The following is a 15,532-nucleotide window of genomic DNA, read 5'->3' on the forward strand; positions in this document are numbered from 1 at the left end:
CTTCCTGATTTTGACAACTTACTGTGGTTACGTAAAAGAATATTCTTGCTCTTAGCAAATATATACCATAGGGACTTCCCTGGTGGTCCACTGGTTAAGACTCCACACTCCCAATGCAGGGGGCCCAGGTTCGAACACTGGTTGGGGAACTAAGATCCCACAAACCACAACTAAGTTCGTGTGCTGCAACTACTGAGCCTGTGCACTCTAGAGCCCAAACGCTGCAACTAGAGAAGCCCATGTGCCACAACAAAGAGCCCGCGCAGCCAAAAAAAAAAAAAAATACACACACACACACACACACACACACACACACACACACATATGTACACACCACAAATGACAAAGCAAATGGGACAAAATGTTAACAATTGGTGAAGCTGGGTAGAAGGAGTAAGGGAGTGGTTCTTCATACTATTCTATAAGTTTGAGTTATGCCTGAAACTTACCAAAAAGAAAAAAATGATCACACTTCAAGCAAAATTTGAGTCCCCCTCCCCTACCCCAGGTTCAAATTACCAAAATACCCCACAATGTATTTTCAGAGAAGACAGCAGAGTTTCATTGCTTCTTCTGTATTGTTAATTAGGACAGAGCACTCCTGGGAAAATGCAGAAGATTCTAGATAAAACAGTCCCACCTAGTTATGAGCTCTCAAAGCCCTAGGTCCATTGGAGCACAGAAAAGAGGAGTGGTGGAGGGGAGCAGGAAGAGGGCAAGAGGTGGGAGGCCAGGGCCTCGGCCTCACGCTCACCATGCCGGAGCCACCGCAGTAGTGGCAGTGCTGCATCTTGGTGCCGGGCTCGTTCCCTTTGCCATCACACCGCTCACAGGTATCAGTGATGTTCACGGTGAACTCCTTGTTGACACCCTTGGCAGCTTGATTGAATGTCAACTCCATGATGTACTAAAGAAATCAAGGGACCGCCTGTTATCTCTCTTAAAGTAAGGGAGAGCACTGCCCAGCAGTTTACAGTTACTTTTTCTTTTAAAGACTTTATTTTTTAAAGCAGTTTTAGGTTTACAAAATTGAGAAGGAGGTATAGAGATTTCCCACATACCTTTGCCCCCACACATGCACAGCATCCCCTGTTATCAACATCACTCACCAGAACTGTATTTATTTTATCAAGGACAAACCTACATTGACACAACATAATCATCCAAAGCCCACAGTTTACATTAGGGTTCACTCTTGGTTTTGGATATTCTATGGGTCTGAACAAATGTATAATAACATGTATCCTCACCATAGTTTCATGCAAAGTATTTTCACTGCCCTAAAAATCCTATGCTCCACCAATTCATCTGTTCCCCTAGTTACTTTACTTTTTAACTTACTTGTACTTTATCAAGCAAGAATAGATGGGACTCAACTGATTCTGCCCTAGTCCTCAGAATTTTTAAGAGATAATATTTAAGTGAAAATGTGCTTTTCAACAAACTGAAAATGCTCACAGAAAATATTTGTACATGGTCCTTACTAACAACTCAAACGATCCAAAATCATAACTCACATCATAAAACAACTCCCCTCTCTCTTCAATTCTGATAATGTCTGAAACAAGACATAAATATGGAAGAGGCAGGACTGGCAGTAGCTCCCTATGGATTGAGCTCTCCTAGAATAATGAGGCAGGCTCTAGATAAAATATTCACACTCTAACTATGGACTCTGAGAGCCTTAGGTGTTGCTGGATTAAGCAACTGTAAGAATATAGTAAAACTGTATGTACACATTATTATATGATTTTTCAAATACTGGAACCATTTCCTACCAAGATGGCTGCCTCCAAATCATCCCATTTAAGCTGCTTTAGCTTTTTCTTTGAGAAAAAGAATTGGTAAAATCCGTTTGCATCACACTTGGCAGCTAAAATTTGAATGATTCTTCAAAATGAGATGCTTACCTCCTGGGGCTGATGGAACACACTCTGGAAGTCTCCAAAAGAGGAGGATGAGAACTCCCCAAAGATCTTCCTGAAGAGCTCCTCAGGGTCAACAGTGGGGCCTCCTTTCCAGTAGCTCTGCCCAGAGCTGCCGGCCCCAGGATCGAAGCCAGCAGAGCCATAGGTGTCATACTGCTTCCTCTTCACTTCATCACTCAGGACCTACCGTGAAAGGCACAGCAGTCAGGTCCTCCTGAGTCTCTCAAGGTCCAGGGACACACACACCAAGCACAGACAGTGGTATTGAATCAACATAAAATTTCCTAATCTTGACAGCTGTACTGAAGTTATGGAAAAGAATGTTCTTGTTCTTAGCGAATACACACAGAAGTACTTAGGGATAGAGAGACACCACGTCTGCGACTTATTCTCGAATGGTCGGGGGGACGCACACTTGCGCACGCACACGCACACGCACACACACACACAAACACACACACAGAGCAGACGTAGGATATCCTACATATCCTGAACCCCTTCAGCACGGCCGAAGTCCAGGAAGGAGGTCCGCTTTCACTTAACTCTGCAATGCTCAGTGGCTGTTTCATGTCCGCTTCATCCCCCTGATTACATTCTACATTCCTCTAGGGCAGTGGTGGTCTACTTTTATAACACCCACCATCCCCACCAGACAGTGATGCCCTAAGTTAGGGATGGGAGGGGTCACCAAATAGGCACAAAACTGTTTACTCTGACAAGGAGTTCCGACACCCAGCTACAAGTCCGAGTGGAGGGAGCTCTGTTAACACAGATTATTGGATCCTGTTCTTTGATGAGATTCCAAGTTAGATCTAATGTGAAAATTTTGGATCTGGGAATTTTTTTTTTTCCTTTAACGAGGTGATCTCGTGGGGAACACAGCCTTCCCACTGGACCTTCTGACACAGCGGTTGCCCTGGGCAGCGAGCTCTGATGCACACATACAGCGGAATGACAGTGACTGCACACACCGGTGGGCTGCATTACCTCATAGGCCTCTGCCAGCTGGGAGAACTTCTCCTTGGCTTTGGGATCATCCTTATTCGTGTCTGGGTGATATTTCTTGGCGAGCTAAGGGAGGAAATGGTAAATTACTATGGACACAAGATGATTACTAAAACTGAACCCCAGATACCAGTTACACCTCACCTCCTTTGTAGCAGTTGTCTGAGACTTTACAACCAATAGCAATTCTTAACACAAGGTTTAAGACTTTAAAATAAACCATCTCTAACTAGACTTACTGTGATGATCATTTTAGTGTATGCAAATGTTGAGTCATTATGTTGTACACCTGAAACTAACATGTCAATTATACCTCAATAAAAACAAACTAAAAGCAAAGCACAGCCAGAATTAAGAACATACACATTGTGTTCAGCTTTCAAATTTGATCAAAAGTTTATTACAAAATGACAAACTGAATTTTGGAAAAGAGAAATAAATAAATAAATAAATAAAACTATCTCTTCAAATCTGAGGTGTGTATACATTTTTCAACCACAACAAATCTCTAACAAAAAAAAAAAAACTAACTCTTTAGAACTTGAGCACCTTTGTGAAAGATGCAAAAGAGTGTATCTGGTAGACTACCATCTATATAAAAAGAGAGAAAAATAACTGGATAGATAAATAGCTGTATCTGTTGTATAAATTAGTTAGAACATACACTAAGCTGAAAACACTGACTGCTCCAGGAGGGATGTGGATGAATGGGAAGGAGGGAAGACTTCTCACTGTACACTCCTTTGTACTTTTTGATTTCTGAACCAGGGGAATATATTACCTACTAAAAACACACATTTAAATATTAAAAAACAAAACAAGATCTCCCTTGGCTGTCCAGAGCACACAGGCGAGCTGAGCAGCTCTAAATGAAGGTTTCTTCTTGGCCATGCTTAGCAGTGCTGTGTGACACCTTTGTAGGTGTTCACTATGTTTGCTGCAGCTACTGATGCCTTCCAAGTCTGGGTCACCCTGATGGAGGGTGAGGAGGGCACAGAATCCTAAAGCTGAAAGCGACTCAGGAGACGTCTGGCTCCACCACTGCCGGCAACTGGCTGCTCACTTTGCTGCTGGACATGCTGGTCCTCACACCAGCACGTGGAAGGACGTCGGAGGCTGAGTGCTCAGCCAGAAGGGGGCCCTCAAGGTAGGGCAGTAGATCACGGTGGGCCACAAGGCTAGTTCCAGGCCAGGGCAAGATATACTCATGAGATCAGCACAAGGAAGAGAGGCCTTTTGCAGTCAGAAAGACCTGTGTTTTAGTCTTATATATGCCACTTATTGACTGTGTGGCCTCAGCTGCATGTCATAACCTCGCCAAGTCTTTTGCCATGAGGATTAAATGATGTAACACATGAAAAGCTTTTATCAATGTCTGACCCCAGTTATTGCTCCATAAAGCCTACTTTCTAAATTTCCGGTTTTAAATTACACAGCTAGGGCTTCCCTGGTGGCGCAGTGGTTGACAGTCTGCCAATGCAGGGGACACGGGTTCATGCCCCGGTCCGGGAAGACGCCACATGCTGCGGAGCGGCTGGGCCCGTGAGCCACGGCCGCTGAGCCTGCACGTCCGGAGCCTGTGCTCTGCAGCGGGAGAGGCCCGTGTACCGCAAAAAAAAAAAAAAAAAAAAGAATGTAAATTACACAGCTTTACCTGATCTATTTACTTCCACACCTAAAAACTTGGATGGTTCCCTACTCTCTCTTAAATTAAATCTCTAGTACTTGCTAAGGGCCTCACATGCCCCCTTAAGTTGGCCCCAGGCTCCATCTCTCCAATCTTCTCCCACCCTTGTATCAGGTACCTTACCTTCCAGCTCAAGAGACACACTATTCACTATCCCAAGACAGGATCTCTGCTTCCTATCCCCAAGTCTTTCCTCATTCCCTAACAACCCAGTAAATAAAAAGATATCTCAATTTAAAAATGGGCAAAGGATCTAATACACATACAGCAAATGGCCAAAAATCACATGAAAAGGTGCTTAACATCATTAGCCACCACGGAAAAGCAAATCAAAACCACAGTGAGATACCACTTCACACTCACTAGGGTGGCTTGAATCAAAAAGACAGATAACAAGTGTTTGCGAGGATGTGGAGAAATTTGAACCTTCACACACCACTGGTGAAAATCTAAAACAGTGCAGCCTGCTTGAAATAGTCTGGCACTAGAAATAAACCCACACACCTATGGTAAATTAATCTATGACAAAGGAGGCAAGAATATACAATGGAGAAAAGACAGACTTCAATAAGTTGTGCTGGGAAAACTGGGCAGCTACATGTAAAAGAATGAAATTAGAACATTCTTTAACACCATACACAAAAATAAACTCAAAATGGATCAAAGTCCTAAATGTAAGACCGGACACTATAAAACTCCTAGAAGAAAACATAGGCAGAACACTTTTTGACATAAATCGCAGCAATATCATTTTGGAACTGTCTCCTAGAGTAATGGAAATAAAAACAAAAATGGGGCTTCCCTGGTAGCGCGGTGGTTGAGAGTCTGCTTGCCTATGCAGGGGACACGGGCTCGTGCCCCAGTCCAGGAAGATCCCACATGCGGCGGAGCGGCTGGGCCCGTGAGCCATGGCCGCTGAGCCTGCGCGTCCGGAGCCTGTGCTCCACAACGGGAGAGGCCACAACAGTGAGAGGCCCGCGTACCTCAAAAAAAAAGAAAAAAAAAATCTACAAATGGGAAATAATTAAACTTAAAAGCTTTTGAACAGCAAAGGAAACTAAACAAAATGAAAAGACAACCTACAGAATGGGAGAAAATATTTGCAAACGATGCAACCGACAAGGGATTAATTTCCAAAACATACAAACAGCTCATACAGCTCAATATCAAAAAAACAAACAGCCCAATCAAAAAATGGGCAGAAGATCCAAATAAACATTTCTCCAAAGAAGTCATACAGATGGCCAACAGGCACATGAAAAAATGCTCAACGTTGCTAATTATTAGAGAAATGAAAATCAAAACTACAATAAGGTATCATCTCACACTGGTCAGAATAGCCATCATCAAAAAGTCTACAAAAAATAAATGCTAGAGAAGGTGTGGAGAAAAAGGAACCCTCCTACACAGCTGGTGGGAATGTAAATTGGTACAACCACTATGGACAACAGTATGGAGGTTTCTTAAAAAACTAAAAACAGAGTTACCATATGATCCAGGGATCCCACTCCTGGGCATATATCCAGAGAAAACTATAATTCAAAAAGATACATAAACCCCAACGTCTACTGCAGCACTATTTACAATAGCCAGGACATGGAAGCAACCTAAATGTCCACTGACAGATGAATGGATAAAGAAGATATGGCTTATATATATATAATGGAATATTAGTCATAAAAAGAGAATGAAATAATGCCATTTGCAGCAACATGGATAGACTTAGAGATTATCATACTAGGCGAAGTAAGTCAGACAGAGAAAGACAAATAACACATGATATCACCTATATGTGGAATCTAAAAAAAAAGATACAAATGAACTTATCTACAAAACAGAAGTAGACTCACAGACATAGAAAACAAACTTATGGTTACCAAAGGGGAAAGGGGAGAGGGAGGGATAAATTACGAGTTTGGGATTAACATATACACACTACTATATATAAAATAGATAACTAATAAGGACCTACTGTATAGCACAGGGAACTATACTCAATATTTTGTAATAACCTGTAAGGGAAAAGAATCTGAAAAAGAATAGATATATATATTTATGTATAACTGAATCACTTTGCTGTACACCTGAAACTAACAACAGTGTAAATCAACTATATTTCAATAAAAGAAAAAAAAGAAATAGCCTGGCTGTTCCTCAAAATGTTAAACATGGCAATCGGAATTGCTATGAATTGACCCAGCAAGTCTGCTCCTAGGTATATGTATATACCCCAGAGAAATGAAAGTATAAGTCTACACAAAACTTACAGAGGAATGTTCATAGCAGCACTACTCATAATAACAAAAAGGTGGAAACAATCCAAATATCCATCAAATGATGAATAGATAAATAAAACACAGTATATCCATGCAATGGAATATTATTTGACCACTAAAAGGAATGAAGTACTGCTGCATGTTACAACATGGATGAACCTGGAAAACATTATTCTAAAGTAAAAGAAACCACGGGACTTCCATGGCAGTCCAGTGGTTAAGACTCCACGCTTCCACTGCAGGGGGTGCAGGTTAGATCCCAGATCAGGGAACTAAGATCCCACATGCCACATGGCGTGGCCAGAAAAATAAAAAATAAAGTAAAACAAACCAGTCACAAAAGTCCACATATCACATGATTTCATTTCTATGAAGTGTCCAGAATAGGTAAATCTATAGAGACAGAAAGTAGGTTAGCAATTTCAAGGGCAGAGGAGAATGGGGAATAAGGGCTTATGGTGTGGGGTTTCTTTTTGAGATATGAAAATGTTTTAAAATTGATTGTAGTGATGGTTATACAATTCTGTGAATATACTATAAACCAGTGAACTGCACCCTTAAAAAAAAAAAAAAGTAAGAGAAGAAAGTAGCTATCCAAGCTATAAGGTCTGGTCTTGATCAGTATTTGGCTTTAAAAAAAGTTTTTTTTCTTTTTGGCCACGCCGCTCAGCTTGCGGGATCTCAGTTCCCCAACCAGGGACCGAACCCAGGCCACAGCAGAGAAAGTGCCGAATCCTAACCACCAGACCACCAGGGAACTCCCAGTAATTTTTAAAATTTAAATTGTATTTAATTTATTAATTTTATTAAATTTTAATCTTCTTGAAGAGATGGGAACATATGTATATGTATAACTGATTCACTTTGTTATAAAGCAGAAACTAACACACCACTGTAAAGCAATTATACTCCATTAAAGATGTTAAAAAATTTTTTTAATCTTCTTTATTCTGATATGGCTTTCCTATGTTTATGGTGTTAAAGTGCTCTTTCTTTCATCAAATGACATTAATAGATTGTACTTGATTATTTTTAACACCTATATTAGGCAAAATACAAAAGCTAGCATTCCTACATCGGCGCCCTTGGTCTTTAATTTTTTTTTTTATTTTGATTGTGTTCATCAGAGCAAAAGCCTGGAAACCACAGGTCTAGATAACTCACATGCCACTTTACCAATCAGCCCAATACATTCCGGGATATGGATGATGGGTTAAAAAAATGAAATAATTCTAAACCCATAAACTTTTATCCAAATGCAAAGAATGAGTACCTAAAACTTAGAGCAGCACACCTACTGACTCAGAAGATACAGAAGAGATTTAAGTACAAAAACAGCCCTGGAAAAAGATTTTTTTTTTTTTTTGCGGTACGCAGGCCCCTCACCGCCGCGGCCTCTCTCATTGCAGAGCACAGGCTCCGGACGTGCAGGCTCAGTGGCCATGGCTCACGGCCCCAGTCACTCCACGGCATGCGGGATCCCCCCGGACCGGGACACGAACCCGCGTCCCCCGCATCGGCAGGCGGACCCCCAACCACTGCGCCACCAGGGAAGCCCAAGATTTTTTTTTTTAATCTCTGGTTCTGACTCTCCTTTTTTCTACAGCATTAACCAGTGTGGCCTCACGCACTTGAGGAACATGGTTCAGCAGAGCCCATCTTTACCATCTCATTCCACACTCTCGGCTGCACACAACCAACAGGTACGGGCACACACACTGCACCCGTCAGGGTCACACTATATCCACAGCATCCCTTCTGCAGTCTCGTCTGTAAAATCTTCCATACAGACCTGGTAATAAGCTTTCTTGATCTCCTTCTGGCTGGCACTTCGGGGCACTCCTAATATCTGGTAATAATCCTCTTTGGCCAAAGGGGCGCTCGTGTGGAAGGAGGCAGTACAAAGAAAAGGGTAACTTTTTACTCCTAAAAAAGAAAAAAGGAAAGAAAATCACTCTGGGAATGTACTCAACAAAAGGAAATTGTGAGCAAACAACCAGCCAGGCTATACCTGTGAAGGAGCAAAGAGGTCACAGCTTTAGGGCCTCTTCTCCTCCAAGCCCACTGGGGACCAAACTCACTGCACTTCAAAAACAGCTAAAGCCACTGTAAACGGAGTCTACAAAAAAAAAAGTGCTGGGTGGGGCTGATTCTGCTGGATTACACTAGGGCTGTAGCCTCATTATACCTCTAAAGGAACCACCCCCAGATGGGGGCTGCACCTGGGGATGACTGAAAAGGAACAAAGCTCTCCTGTTACAGCTGGCCGAGCACCCACCATATGCCAAGTGTTCACATAGGCCTTGTCTCACTTAAAGCTTAACGACTCCCGGGTTCTTTCTCTCCACCATGCAACCTTGGATATCTTCTTATGGGGTGGTTTTCAGAGTGTGGTCCCTGGACCAGCATCATCATCAGCTTGCTGGAAATGTAAATTCTCAGGCCCCACCCAAACCTGAATCCAAAACTCTGGAGGTGGGGTCCAGCAAGCTGTGTCTAACAAGCCCTCCAGCTGATGATTCTGTGGCACACTCAATTTGAGAACCACTGTGCTAAATAAATGGTTCTTGGTCTTTAGAGTCACAGATCTCTTTGAAAGCATCGACCCCTCCCCTAAAAACAATACATATATATAGACACACAAGGTTAAACGGCCCTGTGCCAGAACCTCTGTTTACCCCAGAGCAGACAACCCAAAAGGGATCAAAGCACATGGTAGCCCCGCCCCCATGCCCTGCCCTCCTTTCAGGCCTCCTGCATCAGAAGCTGGGAGGAAAGGCTGACAGACACATCGACTCAACTGCCCTCTGTATGGAGCAGCGAGCCAACTGGACTGTCACCAAGTGAAGGGGGGAGAGCTGCTCTACAACCTGCCTCCTAACCCCCAACCTATCCTGTGACAACTGAAGATGGGGAGCGCAGGGATGGGAGCAGAAGGGGCCAAGTTATTGCAAAAGAGAGGGCAGGGCCACAAAAGAGAATGAGGATCATGAGGCAGCTCCAGGTTTTTAAGTCAAAGGTTCCCCTGCCAAGGAGAAGCTTCTAGATTCACCACTCATTCATTCAGCAAACATGCCTGCCAGGCACTGGGCTCCTCGCAGGAGACACAGCACGATCTTAATACTGTACTAGGCAATGAGGATACAAGTCTAAGCCAATGCCCTCGAGGAGCTTACCGCCCAGCAGGGGTGTGTGGGAGGCAGTGTGTGAAGTGATATGAGCACACAGGGACACAGAGTAAGAATACACAAAAGGGTCACCTAGCCAGAGTCTCTCAGCCTCCACACTGTTGACAACGGGATCAGGTTCCTCGTGGGAGGGGGAGGTGGGGGGGCTGTTATGGGCTGAATTGGGTCCTCCCTCCCAAATTCACATGTTGAAGTCCTAACCCCCAGCACTGCAGAACATGACTGTATTTGGAGATGGGGGTCTTTAAAGACAACCCTACCAAAACATTGATCTTGGAATTTTATAGCTTCCCGAACTGTGAAAAAATAATTTTCTATTTTTTTAAGCCACTTAGTCTGTGGTACTTAGTTATGGCAGCCCTATGTTATCTATTTATAGCCTAACATACCTATGTATTTATTGTAGGATGTGTTAGCAGCATCCCTGGCCGACTAGTTATCAGTAGCACCCCCCAACCCCAAACTGGTAACTAAAACTGCAGATGTTGCCAGATGTCTCCTGGAGGGTAAAATCATCCCCAGGTGAGAACCAGTAAACCCAATCTCAGAAATTCAGAGGTCTTCTAAGGCACTTGCTGTTAAGCTGCAGAAATTAGCTCAGCTAAGGAGGGCTGGAATCCATCCAGATTTATGCCTGTAGTCCTGGCACCGTTTGCAATAGCATCCCCTTTTGCTTTCAAAAGTGCTCCATTCAGCAACTACATCATATGATCACCTTTGGTTTGGAGAGAGAAAGTGCTTGTGTAACTGCAGGTACTATGATATAACTAGAGATTCGAGTGTGTGTGTGTGTGTGTGTATGTGTGTGTGTGTGTGTGTGTGTGTGTGGTGGTGGTGGTGGTGGTGGTGGTGGTGGTGGTGGTGGTGGTAGAGGGGTGGTTACAGATGTTGATGAGGATGATAATTAATAGGGCCTAGGAATAAACAGAAGGGCCTTTGAGTATGCTAAGGAGTCTGGATTTTATCCTGAGGGCAATAGGGAGCCACTGCAAGCATTAAACAGAGAACTGTTCAGATTTGCATGAGAAAGAGCTCTCAAACAACAACAACAAGGATTGGGAGACAACTTAAAATTCATGTATGCACAAAAGACAACCCAGGGTGTGGAGCATATCCAGGAAGGGGTCAAGAAAAAGGAAAATCAGGAGAATAAGTAGGAATGGTCAGAACGAATGATAAAATCAGAAGCAGAAAGTAAATCCGTATTTTCAGTATCCTCCATACTTGTTTTCTGTTGCTGCACCCTAGATTTCCTGGAATATGAAAAGTAGACAGTGTGGGAGAGGGAGAGACCACTGTCGTCTTTACCTGGTCAGATCTGAGAAAAACAGCAGAGCTAGTTTCTCAGTGCTCCCATACTCAACCCCCGCTTCACTCCAGGACTGAGGGGTTACCTTGACTTATCCTGCCTGTTTCCCCCACCCCTTCCAATCCAGAAGGCAGAGGCTGGTAGTGGCAAAGGTTCTGGAAGCTGCAGCTTCTACATCATGAGAAGAGAACTCAGGCTTGGGTTAGAATGGGAGACAGTAATGTGCACAACTGCATATAAAGACAAGTACATTTAACTAGCACAAGTTTGATGACTTGACATTATCCCAAAGGCATCAATGATTAGCAATGATTAGAAAGAGCTCACTTAATAGACATATTTTCCCCCGAGATATGACCAATAAATGTCTTGCCCATTTTAGAACAACCCAGAACAGGATTAGCTTCCAAGTCATTCCAAGAATGGCCAACCTTCCACTCTGGGAGAAGGTGTGAAATAACTACCTTCCATTCTGGGAGAAAAAGTCAGATTTAAAGTGTTGTTTTTAGGGACCTCCCTGGTGGCACAGTGGTTAAGAATCCGCCTGCCAATGCAGGAGACACGGGTTCAATCCCTGGTCCAGAAAGATCCCACATGCCGCAGAGCAACTAAGCCCGTGCACCACAACTACTGAGCCTGCACTCTAGAGCCCACGAGCCACAACTACTGAGCCCACATGACACAACTACTGAAGCCCATGAGCCTAGAGCCCGTGCTCCACAACAAGAGAAGCCACTGCAATGAGAAGCCTGCACACCATAATGAAGAGTAATCGCCGCTCGCTGCAACTAGAGAAAGCCTGCGCACAGCAACGAAGACCCAATGCAGCCAAATATAAATAAATAAATAAATTTTTTAAATAAATTGTTTTTACATCATCTAACTGTACTGCTGGATTTGAGATGAGATCACACACCAACGTTTGGGAGCTGAGATGATGACCTTAGATGTGGTAACAGTGCACCTTGAAGGATGCCACCTCTCACAGGTGTTCAACACCTGTTACAAAACATGCCCATTGTGGGCACTGGGCTCACTTGGGGAAAAGGACAGCTGACTGCAGTTCCTTAGTAATCACCCCATGCCAGGCTCAGTACTTAGTGCTTGTCTGTCTCTCACACATACACATACACAATTATCAAAAAATGTTCCCAAACCTGGGCAAATGTGATATGAACTAATTTAGCTTAATAGGTATCTAAGGAATTAGTAATTGAGCACAAAGATGTAGTCAAATTCTATTCACAACAACCTTGACATTAGAAAACGTTGGCAAAACCTAAAAACGACCACTTTTGCTCATACTGAGAAATACAGCATGACATCAATCCAAATAATCCTGAGGAAACCTGGGCAGACTACTGCTCCATCCATCCATGAGGAAATATAGGTGGCAGGAACAGAATTTAAAAATGTGACCATTCTGGGGCTTCCCTGGTGGCGCAGTGGTTGAGAGTCCGCCTGCCGATGCAGGGGACATGGGTTCGTGCCCCGGTCCAGGAAGATCCCACATGCCGCGGAGCAGCTGGGCCCGTGAGCCATGGCCGCTGAGCCTGCGCGTCCGGAGCCTGTGCTCCGCAACGGGAGAGGCCACAACAGTGAGAAGCCCGCCTATCGCAAAAAAAAAAAAAGGGACCATTCTGACCAAAACCACATCCAATCTCTTTGTTCTCTGCTGTATCCCCTGTACCTAGAACAGTACCTAGCATATGACAAGTCCTCAATAAATACCTGTAAATAAAAACATTTTCAATTAAGGAATAAGAGGCACAAAAGGATTAAATAATCCACCCAGGTCGCACACACATTACTGGAGTAGTGTTCACTGTACAAGGTAATAACAATTACTGATACTTTAATTACTGGCTTTTATGTAAGCATTAAAAATTGGATCTCAATAGGAAAAAACCTTGTGTAAATTACCTTGCCAGGATCCTCTAATTAATCATCTTTGTAAGTTTATAGTTTAAATATCATTTGCACAAATTCTAGGGAACACAAACATCTAGCCCAATCCAGGCACATCGTTGGTTGTTCACTGTTTCCTCCTTCCTTCCTTATCTCACTATAAGGGAAGTCACCCAACACACAGCATAAGAAACCATCATAGCTAAACACTTAAAAGGATTAATATATACTAATTCAACATCACCTCCAGCAATTAAGAAAGCAGCAGGTTTTGAATCAAGGCTCAACTACTTTCTAGCTTTGCGACATTCTTCAAGTTAACATCTAAGCCTCAATTTTTTAATCTATAAAATAGAATTAATAGCAGTGTTTATTACATGGAAATGATCCATGCCTGGTGCATAGTAAGTGCTCAATATATATTAGTTTGCATCAATGACCAACATAAGAACTTCTTTATTTTTGAATTTTATTTATTTTTTATACAGCAGGCTCTTACTAGTTATCTACTTTATACATATTAGTGTATATATGTCAATCAAAAGGGACTTCTAAAAAACAGTATGTCCTTCAATTTACACCATGTGGTGGAGAGCGTAAGCTATGGAAGAACAGCTCTGGATTTGGGACAACTCTCCTTATCTAACTTTATGACCTTGGGCGGGTCAACTCCTCTGCTAGAACCTCAGTTCCCCACTCTTTAAAATGGGGATGATGGGGCTTCCCTGGTGGCGCAGTGGTTGAGAGTCCGCCTGCCGATGCAGGGGACACGGGTTCGTGCCCCGGTCCGGGAAGATCCCACATGCCGCGGAGCGGCTGGGCCCGTGAGCCATGGCCGCTGAGCCTGCGCGTCCGGAGCCTGTGCTCCGCAACGGGAGAGGCCACAACAGTGAGAGGCCCGCCTACCGCAAAACAAAAACAAAAACAAAATAAAATGGGGATGATGAGCCCCACCTTGCAGGGTTGTTGTTACCATCAAGTAAGAAGAAGCACAAAGTGCCCAGCTAGCCCATGAGCAGGTACTCACCGAATGGCAGTTACCTCTTCCCTTCCATTACAGGCTAGAAGGTAGAGGGAAGGGAAAGGAATTGGGCAGGAGAGCAGCGGCAGGCCGGAAAGAGGCCTCCAGAAATGTTTACAGAGAGGTGAAGGTTCACGGCTGCGGAGCGTTTCATCCCCGCCGCCGGAGGCTCCACGCAGCTCTCCCTCGTTTACCACCTCTGAGTAGCCATTTGGGTCTCTCTGCCTACTGCTGGCCCATCTCCCCCAAGCGATTCTGCATGTAGATCAGAAGACACGCTCCACCCCGCTACCATCGTAGTCGGAGCAAAGCGAGTCACTCCTTTCCAGGCCTTGGAGCCCCTCACTCAGGCGCTGGAGCCTGCACTCACCTGTGAGGCTGACACCCGGTCTCAATGTCAGCAGCGCCCCGGGACCGCGAGCTCCCAGGGAAGGCGCAAAGGCTGGGACGCTCAGACTGCGGCCCAGTGACGCCCCCACCACGCCCCCCATGGGCGGCCGAGCCCCCCTCCCCGCTGCAGCCGGCAGCCGCGGAGTCCCCACGGCCACCAGCAACCAGCGTGTAGAGCACCGCGCCGCCATCTTGGCCCGGGGACACTGCGCCTGCGCCACCCGGCTCAAGGCGGCCTCACGCGGACTACGCACGCGCGCAGAGCCGGCACTTCTAGGGGCGGGGCCCGCTGCGTTCACTAGCGGGGGGAGTGAGGGAGACACACGCACGCACCCGAGCGCACGCGCGCGTTGCGCGTGCGCGTCCGCACCCAATGCGCTTTCTTCGTAGCAGACGCCGAAATGATGTTTGCTCTAAAAACTGCTAATAGGTAACTTGCCTTGAAGAGCCTAGTCATTCTGTGTTGGATGATCAATACTGTACCTTATCTGTATAAGGGCGTGGTTGAGTGCAGCCGAGTGTAACAGGTCTGAGGGGCCCGGCAAGGGGCGGGACTACAAACCCCGGCGTGCAATGCGGCCGTCAGTAGCGCAGATCTCAGCATGCAGCGCGCGGCTTCCTTCCTCCTGACCCTGAGTCTTAGGTCTCCTTGCTTGAGGCTTACTCACCCGGCGTCGGCGCAAGCGGCTGCGGTCTCTGCCCTACTCCTAGATCCAGGCCTCAAGCTCACTCTCCCTCTGGATGATTCCCCACGAAAAGAACTTTGATCGCTCAGCTGTCTCCTAAGCGCATTTGTCTTTTCCAAACCTGTAGTGAACTT

General features: G+C 44.8%; 1 protein-coding gene across 6 annotated transcripts in view; it reads right to left on the reverse strand.

Moving 5' to 3' along the window:
• Positions 1-14,932, reverse strand: part of DNAJA3 (DnaJ heat shock protein family (Hsp40) member A3) — a 31,076-nt gene extending 16,144 nt beyond the window's left edge. For all 6 annotated transcript variants that reach the window (XR_010934983.1, XM_067706785.1, XM_067706784.1 and 3 more), the window contains exons 1-5: positions 14,693-14,932; positions 8,689-8,822; positions 2,916-2,999; positions 1,911-2,111; positions 755-907 (exon numbers count right to left, since the gene is read on the reverse strand). Coding sequence is in view for 5 of the 6 variants with exons in the window: in XM_067706785.1 (XP_067562886.1) it covers positions 755-907; positions 1,911-2,111; positions 2,916-2,999; positions 8,689-8,822; positions 14,693-14,903 (783 nt within the window). In the remaining variant the exon portion in view is untranslated. The remainder of the gene's footprint in view (positions 1-754; positions 908-1,910; positions 2,112-2,915; positions 3,000-8,688; positions 8,823-14,692) is intronic.
• Positions 14,933-15,532: the final 600 nt, after the last annotated feature.

Source organism: Pseudorca crassidens, chromosome 15 (assembly GCF_039906515.1).
Source record: "Pseudorca crassidens isolate mPseCra1 chromosome 15, mPseCra1.hap1, whole genome shotgun sequence".
In the NCBI taxonomy this organism is placed as follows: domain Eukaryota; kingdom Metazoa; phylum Chordata; class Mammalia; order Artiodactyla; family Delphinidae; genus Pseudorca; species Pseudorca crassidens.